The sequence below is a fragment of the Zonotrichia albicollis genome, chromosome 2, assembly GCF_047830755.1.
Source record: "Zonotrichia albicollis isolate bZonAlb1 chromosome 2, bZonAlb1.hap1, whole genome shotgun sequence".
Taxonomy (NCBI): domain Eukaryota; kingdom Metazoa; phylum Chordata; class Aves; order Passeriformes; family Passerellidae; genus Zonotrichia; species Zonotrichia albicollis.
In genome coordinates, this window is record NC_133820.1 from 103,339,422 (window position 1) to 103,352,926 (window position 13,505).

The 13,505-nt window shown below is 40.1% G+C and overlaps 1 protein-coding gene across 2 annotated transcripts in view; it reads left to right on the top strand.

Moving 5' to 3' along the window:
- RASA3 (RAS p21 protein activator 3) overlaps nucleotides 1-13,505 on the top strand; it is a 131,743-nt gene that overhangs the window by 47,632 nt on the left and 70,606 nt on the right. For both annotated transcript variants that reach the window (XM_074535908.1, XM_005487990.4), the window contains exon 3: nucleotides 4,846-4,949. In XM_074535908.1, the coding sequence (XP_074392009.1) occupies nucleotides 4,846-4,949 (104 nt within the window). The remainder of the gene's footprint in view (nucleotides 1-4,845; nucleotides 4,950-13,505) is intronic.

A 13,505-nucleotide genomic window follows, 5' to 3' on the forward strand; every position in this document is an offset into this window, starting at 1 on the left:
TCACATGGTGATGTGAACTCTGGTGTTCAGTTCATGTAGCAGGATGAATTCAGTATTTCTAAACCTTTTAAAATAGTCAGAGGATGTGGAGTTGTCTGTGGCATGTTAATAGTCCTTACTTTTAATCACAAAAGGAGTTAAAATCCATACACAAAGAATTCTGGCTTGAGGGGTTTCATTATTATTCATCATGCAACTCTTTCACTTCATCCACTGAAGTACTGGTGCCAGCACAGAAACAAAACTGCTTTAGCGAATCCTAAGTATTGAAAAACAAGCATGAGGTTTTGTAACACAGCCTGAAACTAAAGAAATGTTTTTACACTAACATTTGTTTTATGAAATCTCTTCCTCTCCGTTAATATTGTGATGATCTCAGTAGATATATGAAGCTATGAAATAAACTTGCAAGTATACTTCTGGAATTTAGTATAATATGTAAATGTGAACAATTCTTGAACCTTTTTAGAGGGTTTATTGTGTTTGAAGTAAGGATTCTCTTCATTATTTGCTTTCATTCCACTTGATCTGCACAGTAATTTTTGTTTCTCTTCTCCTTCCCAGTCTCCTCCTGAAAATATTCACTGCCATAACATGCTTAGAAGACATTCAAAAATAGATACCTTGAAATGGGGAGGCTGGAAAGCTGTTAAGTGAGTGAAACAATACCTAGAGGGATATTTTTTAGTTTTGTTTTCTTGGTATTCCAAGAAAATATACCTTGCTCCCATGCCATGAGCATTCATAACAAGCAAGTTTTTGGTGAGGGGAGAGTGAGTATGCCTGAAGGTTCAGATAGGTTGCACTGTTTATGCATCTGTCTGACTTCATTTTTTTGTGTGTGTCTCTTCTGTGGGGAGAGCTGTGGAAGTGTCCTGAGGAGAGATTGTTCAGTGTGTGTGTTGGTGATAGAGGCTGTACAAAAGCTGTGCAGTAAGAGAGCCCTGTGCTTCCTAAGGAACAAGGACTGCTGAGCTCAGGCTTCCCTGAGCTCAGGACATATTAAGATATGTGCATGTACTGAAAGAGAAATGAGAAAGAGGTGTGAAGGAGAGTGTGTGGAATTGAAGGCTAATCAGGCCCTTGTGTGCCTGAAAGCTTGGAGCAAGGATTTAAAAATTGGTACAGATCTTTTTCCATTTCTAACCCCATCAGGAAAACAAGAGACAGTGATTTAATAACAAGCTCTGTTTCATAACTAAAGACTAGCTGATACCTGCAGTGATACTCTTCTTGTTACTTTGATGGCAAAACTAAAAATTACCAGAGCTGTTCTGAACTTAGTAGTCCTTACTGAAGAAGCTGGGTTTGAAAATGCAGTTATGTTCAGCTTGGAAGAAGATGAATTGCATTGTCAGGGGAAATCCACTGTTTCTGGCCTTGCAAGTTCCTGCTCTCAGCAGTAACATCCCACCACTTGTTTGAAGTGCAGAAGTAACTGAAATAATGACAGCACTGGTGTTGGGCATGCCCTTCCCCTGTGATCATACTCATGTGCAGTCTGTGCTGCCAGGGTTGGGGAGGAGGCCCTCACTGTCACTCCTCCACTTTGAATGATTAAAATATCTCTTGAGTGTAGGGCTGATTCATCTACAAGGAAAGTTCAACTCAAAACCTGTAAGTTGAATCTGAACTCACTTGGTTCTTGAAAGATTTCTGAGTTTTTGGCCGGGCTAGTTCCAGTATTTGTTTTGGAGGATGTTGTCAGACTCCTGAGGGCTGGGTAGGCAGATGTTGCTGCTTTTTATTAATTGCTCTGTCAAAATAAAAGTACTGAATCCCCATCCGACAAATTCTGGCTTTTCAGAGAGAAGAGACACTGGGGGAAGGATTTAGCTGTTCTTTTGGAAAAACTGTTCTGGAGCCCTGGGGTTCTCGCTCGAGATAAGTTAGCTTGGGAAATAAATGATGGGATTTGACTGCTGCGACCTCTTGCTCTTCAGGTCTTGGTGGGAGACAAAGCAAGTACTGTTCTGAGGAGATACATGGAGAAAAAGCACACATTTCAGTGGAAGCTGGAAGTATTTGTGTGGTTGCATTTGATTCCTTCAGAAAGAAGTTACTGTTTCTGCAGAGCTGTGCAAGATTGGGTTGGGAACATCCTGGATTTTTCTTGATGTGTGTTGTTACAATTAAAACTTTTCTGGCTAATTACCCAGTGCAGAGACAGTGTGCTTGTGTTGGAAATCTGCTTGCTTAAATTAATTAAGAACCAGTGCACCTCAGGGGTGCTACCTGAGTGATGAGAAGTTGTGAATCTGCAAGGGGCTCAAGATCTCAGAAGGGAGAAGCCAAGAGCAGAACAAAGCATCTCTTCTATTGATGGTGGCTCACACTGCACTGCTCAGACTAATGAACCTGGTGCCAGTAGTAGTGACCTGATACAGTCCCTGCATGGCTAAGTCAGCCTTCACAGCATTTCTTCTGTTAATTAGTCTCTTTCTGATTCTGTGCATTGAGCTAGGTACCTCCTGTTGTCCACACTGCTTTTCTGGCTCTTCTTTGTTTTGCTGTGGATTGATCTTAGTTGACTTCTGCCTCTGTTCAACACCCATGGCAAACATTAATGGGAGGGACTTGCCAAAGGTTCCAGTTGATGTCTCTTCCCCCCAGAATCATTAAATTATGCTCAGTATAAGTCACTTGTATTTATATTGCATTTAAATTTGCAGTACACTGAAGCTTCCCTTATATTGTTGATAGAGGATTGGATATATAATCCACAGTTCATTAAGTATCGTTTCATTCTAAGGTCATGAGTGAAATAAATTCATCTGTCATGCTCTTCCAGCAGAAAGGACAATTTTATGGCTGAATAGAGTATTAAAGCTCAGAATGATGGAAGTGTTTTGCATGTATAATGCACTAGGTATTTGGGCAATATTAATGCATTTGTTTGGCCCCCTAGGGTTAAGCCTGTGTGTGAAAACGTGCACCAAGTGATGTGCACAGAGCAAGGCCCTCGGGGCTGCCAGCACAAGCATGGCTGCTGGGACAGTCCTGCAGCTCCCACTTCGGTAGAAGCTGCTTTTAACAAAGAATTAAGGTGTTTTGAGCCTGGAGTGGTGGCTGTGAAATTCTTGCTTCCAAATGAAACTTATCAGAGCAGAATGGGTAGAGAGGATGTAACAAGGAGTGATGAATTGGAAGGGGCAGTTGGGACAAGGAGTCAAACCAGCTGCCATTTCCAGCTGTCAGGTTTTCCTCTCTTGCCTTCACAGTAGGCATGGCTGAGTGGGCCTCACATTGGTTCTTGTAACTTGGATGCATTTTTTTCAAGGAATGGGAAACCATTTCAGTGGTGGAAGTTTAACCTGTGGGTGTGCCTTGGGCTTTGTTGTTCATCCAACATGTGTTCTTTGTGTGGCTAGTGGAGTAGTGACTTAAATAATGTTCTGGGTGAATCCAGAGTGATGTCTCTGGATTTCATGAAATTATGGTGTCATTTTCCCTTCAAACACAGACTGATGAGCTAATTTGCAGTGCCTTTGTGTTTTAAGGGAGACTTGTCAGCTAGCTTTTGAGGGAACGTGGTGATTCTGAGGGAGTGTATTTTCCCATAGGCAGAAATACAAGCAAAAACATATGGTGGTGTAAAACATCCCTGAAAGAAGCCAGGGAAATGACCTTTCCTGAAAAAATTCTGAAAATTTTGAAAGTTTATTCAAGGAGTTGTTAATAACTTTTGCATATCTGATTTTCTAACATAAAAAAAATTTAATAGTGATTTAAACTACAGCACAATTGTGTCTCATTTTTGAGCTCAACCAAGGCAATAAGGAGGTCTGTGTTTAAGAGGGGAAAAACCTTGCTGGCTTTTGGCCTGTTGGAATTAGATATATTTTTAAATCTACATCTGCAGTGCTTGCTGTATTTGTCCATGTGACTTGAATTGGATCCACTCATTTAGATCTACTGAAGCCTGAGTGACTTGGAATGAAAGGTCTGTGTAAAATGGTAGACCTGTCAATGAATAAATAATGTTTATATATGCTTATAGTTCCTAGGAGTAAATCCTTAACCATGTAATTTGATAGAAGGAAACTGAAAGCACTGCTGTCAGGTGTCTGAGAATTTTTTCACCCATTTATATTGGTAGGATCCAAAGAAAGCCCCTTAGGTTCATAAGGAGCTTTTCATGCTGAGATAGTACTTTCTTATTTTTTTAAAATGTCTTTAAAAAAAAAAGGTCTTATTGTAAAAAGAAAAACAAAACAAAAAAACCCACACCAAAACTATACAATTCCACTATGCAAAAATACTCAGTGCTCTGACATAACAAGCTGCCAGTTCCAAGGCGTAGTTACCATCAGTTGGTTGGGTCTGACTTTAAATAAAAAACTTTGCAGGGGATGAGAAAAAATGCAATGGCTGTAGGCATTTTACCTTAAGTATACTAAGTGCTTTAAAAAAAAAAGACTGTATTTTTCTCATCCTGTTCAGTATGCTTTTGTGATCTCTATCCTAATGGTCTACTGTAAGCATTCTTTGGCAGCAGGGGCCTCTCCCTGCCGTTCAAGCACGGTATGTTAACAAATAATGTGGTCTCTGCCCCCTTTGTAAAGGGATACTTGTTTTCCAGATAGAAAGAAGTATTTGTTCTTTTTTGCTCATTAAAAAATCTTGTTCTGTGAGCGTTTAAGATATTTAGGAAGAGTCAAAATGGAACTGTGCTTAAAAGGGAGCGTTCAGTGGTAGGAAAGGCCATCACAGTCCTGAGTGATGTTCTGGGTGTGAAATATAAATGCACCAGCTTGTCCAGGATACCAACACTAATCTATTTTCCTTTTTTTTTTGTGTGTGTGTATGTGTTTGTGTATGTTGGTTTTTTTTTTCTTCACTCAGCCCCTTCTATGGAGAAGACTTTTACTGTGAAATTCCTCGGACCTTTCGCCATCTGTCATTTTATATTTTTGACAGAGATGTTTTTCGAAGGGATTCCATCATAGGTATGTGTTCATAAATTACGACTTTCCTTACAGCTTATTTCTCTTGGATTTTAACTTTTACATCATTTGCAGTCTTAGGAGTTGGGGTCTTGATAGGACTGATGATGATAGTGGTAAGTCCTTCTTTTGTCAGTTGTCAAAAATGCCTTCAATATTACATATTATGTATTAAAAAGTTGGGGAGAAAAGCACTGACTGTTGTGATAGTGAATGCAGATTGCAGTTTACTAAAACAGGCTACAAAACCTTATTTAAATAGGATAGTGAGAAGTTTAACTAAAACAGGCTACAAAACCTTGTTTAAATGTTGACAACTTCACATTTGTCACTGCAAATGTTATTTTTGGGTTTTTTTCCTAACTTCAACGCCATTAGTCTTGCAGTTTTCCAGGGCCCTCACACTTGGGTTCCTGCAGTATTGTTAAACTATGGCTGCCTTAACACCAGGCAGAGGAATCTGACTGGCTGTAGGTACCCCAAGTACAATGATGACAGAATTTTGTGGAGTGTATCAGAGCAAGCTGTCACCTACAGAATAGCTCTAAAAGACTTCCAGTGCCTGTTTGAGGATGACAAGATTCCTGCTTTTCCAGATATTACTTCCTGTGTATTTATTTCATCTGCAGCAAATTGCGCAACACTCCGTTTATCTCTCTGGGGATAAGAACTTTGTAAAAGCTTAGTTGTTATTGAGGGGAGCAGTTTCTATTTTAAATCACTTGAACACTTTTGACTTTTTTTTTTTTTCAGTTATTCATCTATTTTGAAATAGATGGCTATAGCTATCCTGACAGAGGTTGTAGAGAGGAAGTTGTCAGATGTTGAGCAATAGTCTGTATAATGGCATAAAAAAATTCTCTTAAAGCATGGAGTGCTGGTGCAGATATTTTACATGTATCTTTACATTACAGTAATTTGTCATGCAGCTTTTTCTTTAATTATTGTTTTACATATGAGCTAGGAAAGTAGGTCATCATTCTCTTGGTCCGTAAATGAGCTCATGTGTGTGTAGCAACCTGGGGAGGAGGGAGTCAATTTCTGATTGTTGAGTGAGCTTTTGGAAAGCTTTTTGTTCTCTCTAATGTCTGGTTTCCCTTGTACTTTGAAAGTAACAGCTCCCTTCTTTCAACTGATGAGTTTTTCATTGTTGAAGTTATCTGATCTTGTGTGTCACCAGTTTTCAGCAGCTGCAGTTACCCATCAACAGGCCAGGGACTTTTCTTGCTCAGGGCTTTACTCGTTTTCTTGGGATAACAATCTCTTGAACCTCTTAATACATGTCAGACAGGTTAAATTGCAGATAGAGAAGTGAAAATATTTTTATTTTCTCCATGTTTTCTAAGTTCATGTTTTAATAATCAAGCTCTGATGTTGAAGGGGAATTATCCAGGAGCTGCTGGAGTAATCTTAAAGGTACTAGGAGCAGCTTGTGACGAGGACATGCAGAAAATTTAAAGACTTTTGTTTGCATGCTTCAATGATTGATCAGGTTTTCATTTTTCACTCTCTTCAGGAAATAGTAATGTTAACTCTTGCATGTGTTGCAGAATCCACAGGTAGGCAAACTGGTGTGCTACTAGATTGGTCTTAGGATCATAGAAGGAGCTGGGTTGGAAGGGACTTTAAAGGCCATTTAGTTTCAACACCTTGGTTGAAGCATGGTGAAGTGGACACCTTCCACTAGACCAGGTTGCTCATAGTTTCATCCAGCTTGGCATTGAACATTTCCAGGGAAGGGACATCCACAGCTTCTCTGGGCAACCTATTCCAGTGCCTCACCATCCTCACAGAAAATAATTTGTTCCTGATGTCTGTTCTAAAGCTACTCTTCATTTAAGGCCATTCCCCCTTGTCCTATCACTGTATGCCCTACAAAAAGTCCCTCCCAGCCTTCTTGTTGGCCCACTTCAGGCACTGAGAGGCTGCTGGAAAATGTCCTTGGAGCCATTTCTTCTCCAGGCTGAACAGCCTGTCTTCACAGGAGAGGTGCTCCTGCCCTCTGATCAATGTAGTGACCCTCCTCTGGACTCATTCCAGCAGGTCCACATCCTTCTTGTGTTGGGGGGCCCCAGACCTGGACAAAGTACACCAGCTGGGGTCTCACAAGAGCAGACCTAGAGGGTCAGAATCACCTCCCTACACCTGCTGGTCACCCTGCTTTTGTTGCAGCCCCAGGATGGTACACTTGCCTTGGAAATTTGAGGTGCACAATGCTGGATCATTGAGCTTCTTGTCCACCAGCACTGCCAAGTCCTTCTCTTCAGGGCTGCTCTGAATCCATTCTCCACCCAGCCTGTGTTTGAACTTCTCATTGCCCTGACCCATGTGCAGGACCTCGTACTTGACATCATTAAACTTCATGAAGCTCCTATTGTCCCACCTCTACAGCTTGTCCAAGGCCCTCTGGATGTCAACCAAACCACAGAACTTGGTGTCAGTGTTGATGTAGCACTAGAAGTCAAAACTCTGGTGTTCCTGCCTACACTGAGATTTTACACAGTGCGCATTATGTATTGTAGTATTTTTCCTCTCCTCCTCCTTCTGTTTCCCTTACTTCTTATTGAGACATGTTTTGAAAACCATTTCAAAGATATGGAAGTGTGATAAATAGCAACAGAGAGAAGGGAAGAAAAAATCCAGAATTGCTGTCAGTTTGATACTACTCTCTAAGTTCTGCTTGTCGTAGGAAATTTTTCTGGGAAGAGAACAGTGCTCTGGAGTACCTGCTTGTGGCTGTTTTCACTATGGGAGTGAGCAGCTGCAAAGCTCAACAGTGGAGTTTTTTTTGAACAAGGATGTTGTCATCTTATTGCAAGGGTCCCATACCTTCTCGGTGATTTCTCATGGTCAGCTCCTCACAGCACGGACTCCTTCACAGTACAACCAACAAACTCCATCTCTCTCCTCACTCACCTAACCCACTCTTTTGTAGCACTCGTCTTCTTATTGGACACAGCTGTGGCCTATTAAGGGCAGGCGGTTCCTAATCTTTGGTGATTGGTACAGCTGCAACTCCTCAGGTGTGAGATTACCTTCTGCACTATTCTCTTACATTCTATCCCTCCACACAAAGGAACTCTTCAATTTGTAAAAGTCTGTAACGTTTAAAAGCAACAGTTATTGAATCTGTATCTTCAGTTCAGTTTTAAAACTTTCCTTGAAGAGGCTTGTGCAAGGAAGGTTTGGAAGATGTCTGTACTGAAAGGGGTGATCAGAGTAGAGCTAAAATGAGCTCTTTTCCACTGAACCACCAAATTCTTTAGTCAGGGGCCCTTAGTTTGCATTCCAAAGATCCCTTGTAACATTCTGTTATCATGAGAGATTTCTGCTGAAGAAAACATAGTTACTTATGCTCATCCAGCAATGAACTTTTTCAGAGGAGGGAGTTGGGGGGTAGTGTCTTCCATCAAGGAGAGACTGATTTAAAGTCCATATGTTACTGAGCTTGTGAATTTACCTCTTTACATCACTTGCACTGTTATTTTGCTGGTTTTGAGGGGATTTTGAGACAGAGAATGAGTGCAAATGGGTCAAAATGGTGAGAATTCAGCAAGTAGCCACTTTTTGTAGATGTTTGGTTAGCAGAATTCCTTTTGGTTCACTGTTCAATGTTTCCAGTTACAGTACTGACTTGGTATTACAATGCGGACTTGGTGTTACAGTACTGACTTCCAGGGTTACTGGAGCTCAGGCATGCTTTTATTTATTGAAATGTGAAGTATAAGTTTGTGCTGGTAAATTTGTGTAACTACAGAAATGCATCTCAGTGTGTGACAGATGAGAATGGTTAAGCTACCAAAAACGGAAGATGTGGGAGAGAGAATATGAAAAACAAGAACCCCCTGAAACCTCTGACACAAACTTCTGAGAAGAGCCAAACAAACTCAAACTGAAACGTGTAGCAGATATGTTTTGGAACATGCTGTAGTATTTTGGCATACAGGATGGGAGGATTGTGCAGATAAAGATATCTTTTGAGTCTGCATGTTTGCTTATTACATTTGCATTTTCTTAATCATAATTGCTAAGTCATCTGGGATTTTGTTAGCTTAACAGACACAACTTTTGAACCATTGTGTCTTGGAAGAATATTGAATGCTGGTTGAAATGCAAATATAATGAAGAAAATTCAGAGTTCAGTGGATCTGAAATATTATTTTTCTCTTTTTTAAGATAAAATAGCAAATAGTTACTGTGAAAGTAAACTAGTTTTAAGTCGTTGTTTAAGTGATATTGACTGTTACTGGATAGAGTTTATGTACTGACTTATATAGTGTGTTGAGATGCTTTGAGTAGGAAATATGAAAGCATTTTAAAATCGCATTTGTTTTTTTCTGAATGATCAAGCAGTAGTAGTAAGACAATTTGCTGGAATATGTGTCTATAATGTGTAGATCACCTATTTCCTTCTGGTTGTTAGAATGAGAAAAACACAGAGGAGATGGGGCTAACTTGAAAAACTCAGTTGGTGCCCCTCCAGTAATAATGGAAAAAAAAGATGTCTCTGGCTAGATGCAGCAGAAGGAATATCAGGATAGTAGTGCTGCTATATCAGGCAAATGTTCTTTAATGATTGTTTTGATATTTTTCAGCCTTTTAGAGATGTTGAATAAGACATGCTGTGTCTGCAATAACAATAAACTGGGTTTCTCACACCTGAGTAACTGAGCTACATTTAGTGAGGAAAACCATGTTTGTGATATGCCCTGAGCTGGTATTTGTAGGTGTGTAATGAATAGCTCAGGCTGTCAGGCTGTGACCTTAAATATACAGATCAGATTAAAAACAGGAAATATGCCACACCAAATCACTTAACACTTGGCTGAGAGATTGGTTGATATCATCTGTCCTTCAGGTGACAAGTATACAAGCATTTATCCTCTACTTAAGTGATTTTGATTTTTCTCAGCTCAGCACTTCATTTGTTTTGGTGAGAGATACATGAAGCTGACTTGCCAACAGCTGTGCTGAGCAGGAACTGAATAGAACAAAATGCTGCTGTGCTGCTGGGGATGGAATGGTGCTGAATAAAGCACAGATGTGGAATGTTAAAGCTTTTCAGTGAAGGAGTACAAAGCCAGTGGGAGAAGACTAGTATGTGGTTCTGTTAATTACATTTACAATAACTTAGCTGCTCTAAGTCACCTTCATACAGGTTGTTAGGTGTGTTGTATGACAAATTGAGACTCTTGTGGCTATTCTATCGTATTAGGTTGTAACTCTTTTCCTGCTTAATGCTGGATGAGGAGAAGCAATGTAAAGCACTAAAACAAATTTGCCTACAGAAGGAGTTAAATTTGGCTAATGTGGACTAAAGTAGATAAAACCAACTCCTAACTCTTGGAGACACAAAATGAAAATACCTTGGAATTGAAAGTTGTTTGAGGCTTGAATGTTTGAATTACCTGTGCCTTTGTTAATGGTTACTTCCAAAGCTGAGGAGGTATGTTTGTAGAGTAATTTATTACCAAACATCCAAGCAAACCATCTCCTGTTATTAGGTAAGTGTTACCAAATGTAGCTGAAGCATCACCTTTTTATTTCAGTATTTTACTGATTTAAAAGAAAAAATTTGAAAAAATCATCCCTGATGAACTGTGCTTCTTGCTAGTTAAGTGCAGGTAAGATCCTCCAATAAAGCATGAAGCAGAGGTCAAAATTTCAGTAGAAAATAGTGTTCCTTGGTTTCTTCCAGCCTGAGCATGGCTTAGGCAGTGGTTTGCTGCTTCCATAATGTACTGGTGGATGATGTGGGAGTAACATCTCTGCTCAGCATGATATATAAATATAACTGCTAATGAAATAAAGGAAACAGATGACTCTTCCATAGCAAGTCTCAAAAAGATATAAGCTAGAATTATCCTGGAAAGGTCCTCTGCAGCTACACAGAAAGGCTAAAGTAAATAGACTCTGCATAGAAAAAGTTGGCACTCACAATATCTTTTAACCTGATGGGTGGTCTCAAGAGCAGGGAAAAAAAAGTTGAGCTTTCAAAAACTGGTATTTTTTCTTCTTCATCCTGGAAATACAGATCTAAACAAAACTACTGAGCATAATGTGCTAGAACCTCGGCTGTCTTTTCATGCAGCCCTCCTGACCTCCTCCTGACACGAGGACAAGTTTTGATGTTGTTTGTATGTAGAATGAGGGGATGGATGAGGTGGCTGTCCAGTGCAGGCAGCGTGCTCAGGGTTTTGGTGCCTGCTGGAAGGCAGACAGCAGTGAATGCAGGTCGAGTTCAGGACTGCTCTCCCACTGCCACCAGCCACAGGCTACAGCCAGTGGCTCAAATGTAGGGCCATTTTAAGGGCCCAGGGAGCTGCTGGCAGAGTTGATAGCAGAGGTGTGGTTGAGGATTGGTTCTTTTTGTGTGTGGGTTTTGCTGTTTTTAGCAAGGAGGGAGAGCAGAAATTCAGATGGAAGCCAGGTGAGATCTCTTGCATTGTGACCAGCAAAAGAACCCTGATGGAAGTTCATGCAATGGCTGCAGCTTGCAACTTTAAAGGATGGAAGCTGTGTTTTGTCCACAGCCTACTTTTCTCTGCCTTATTATCCAAGATAAATCCCACAAAGGGGAAAAATTGATTTAATAAGTGATATTCTTAGTATATTTGGACTAGTTTAAAAAACCCAAACAAATGAAATTGAGGTCATGAATATCACATACCTCAGTACTCTCTATGGATGCGCTAATGCTGTGCTGGAAGTGTTCTGCTATTATTGCCACTAAATTCTTATCCATTGTAGCAGATGGTTTAATAGTGCTTGTGCTTCATGGTGCACTGCACAGGAGCCAGGAGGGAACAATTCTGCTGCTTCTAAGGCTCTGAAGCCTTATGTTGCCCATAATTCTCATCCTTATCTTTGTAATTCTGAAATAGGGAGTTTGCTTATTTTGATCTTTTTGTGTGTTATGGGAGAGGTGAGTGAATTTGTGGTGTTCTTGAAAAAGGCAGGAAAGGTTTCTGTTCTTTCATTTAAAGACAAATAACCTTTCTTGCAGATAATTGTAACCATCTAGGTAGGCTGAAATAGCAGTGATGCTTTTTGTTTCAAGATAATTAGACTCTCACAGCCTAAAGTGTTGATTAAAATTGGTTCTGATTTGTCCCTAGTCTTTCCTACCATTGAAAGCTCCTTTCTTTGTGCACCTTTATAACAGTTATATTAAATCAATACAGTGATACAGTGTGTCTGTGTACCTAACATACTAACATGAAGCAACTTCTGAAGTAGCTTTGAGGCTCACTTATTGCATTACATAGGAAGGAGACAAAGTCTCTGTTCAGAGCTGTGAGAAGACTCAGTTAATTAGGCTTTTGGGGCCTTTTAATGTGTGACTCAGACCTTGCTGTAAATTACCTGTACTGCAGTCATTGTTAATGAAGGATATTATATAATATCAGCTCACCTGGCAACAGTGTGTAAAATTCTGTTGTTTTCACTATGTAGGTATTCCAAGATAAAGATAACCTAAAGAGAAGGCACAAGAGCTCCTGAAATGCTCTGATTTTAGACTTCTGTAAAATAACTTGGATCCAAATGTGTTGGATCATGTTTCAGGTAGAGCCTTGTGCCCTTTTAAAATGACAAGCTCCTTTCCTGTTGCTGCTGTGCTACTTTTTCAGTAAAGGAATCTTCTACTAGTCTAGCATCTGACAGAAATATTCGCATATCTCATCTGCAGTCTAGAAAATCACTCTTAACAGGTGGGATGTAATCCTTCAACCAATGCCTAATGCTTTTGTCACCAACAGGTACTGCAGACAGAAGGTGGTTGTGTATGGGTGGAGAATGCCTGAGCCAAATTATCATTTCTGTCAGTGTTTGTATGGAGATGTTGACCCTGAATTAACAAGCCTAGGCATGTTCAGGGGCAGGTTAATAGGCTGCATTGACTTGTTTTGGAAAAATGTTTGTAACCAGTGAGGGATGGGCACTGAGGGTGTGGTGCTTCCACAAGCACTTTTCCAGGTGGTATAGCCAGAAATTCCTACCTTTCTCTGTTCAAAATCTCTGCCTCTGTGCCCAAATTACAGATTTCCTGCTGTCTTCTGTCTTCTAGCTATGTTAATGTGACTCTTGAATGAGGAAGCTCTAAAACAGGTCAGTTGAAATGACCTTTGTGTTAAAAATGCCAACACCACCCACATGTGGCCCATGAAACTTATTTCTTATTCTCTTCTCCTTGCACAGAATGTTTATTTTCATTTTTTGAGTTTTTTTTTAGATTAGCTTGATTTCCTCAATAGTTTTCAGTATGCCCTGCTTGAGAGGGTGGGGGTACATGGATGGAGAACGTAGGACGCTCTTAAATCAGTTGGTACCAGGGATTATAAAGTGGAATTTGCAGCTTTAAAACCATCCAGGGCCTAGGCAGTAACTTTATTTTTTTTTCTCTCTAAAGAGAGGTTCATAGAGGGCAGAGCTCAGTTGTGGCATGTTGCACCTTTGTTTTGAACACAGAGTTTAGGATTTAAATGTTGCAGTGAAGATCTGTTCAGTCTGAAGTGAGGAGGGGGATGGTCATAAGGAAAATGTTGCCATATGGATGGA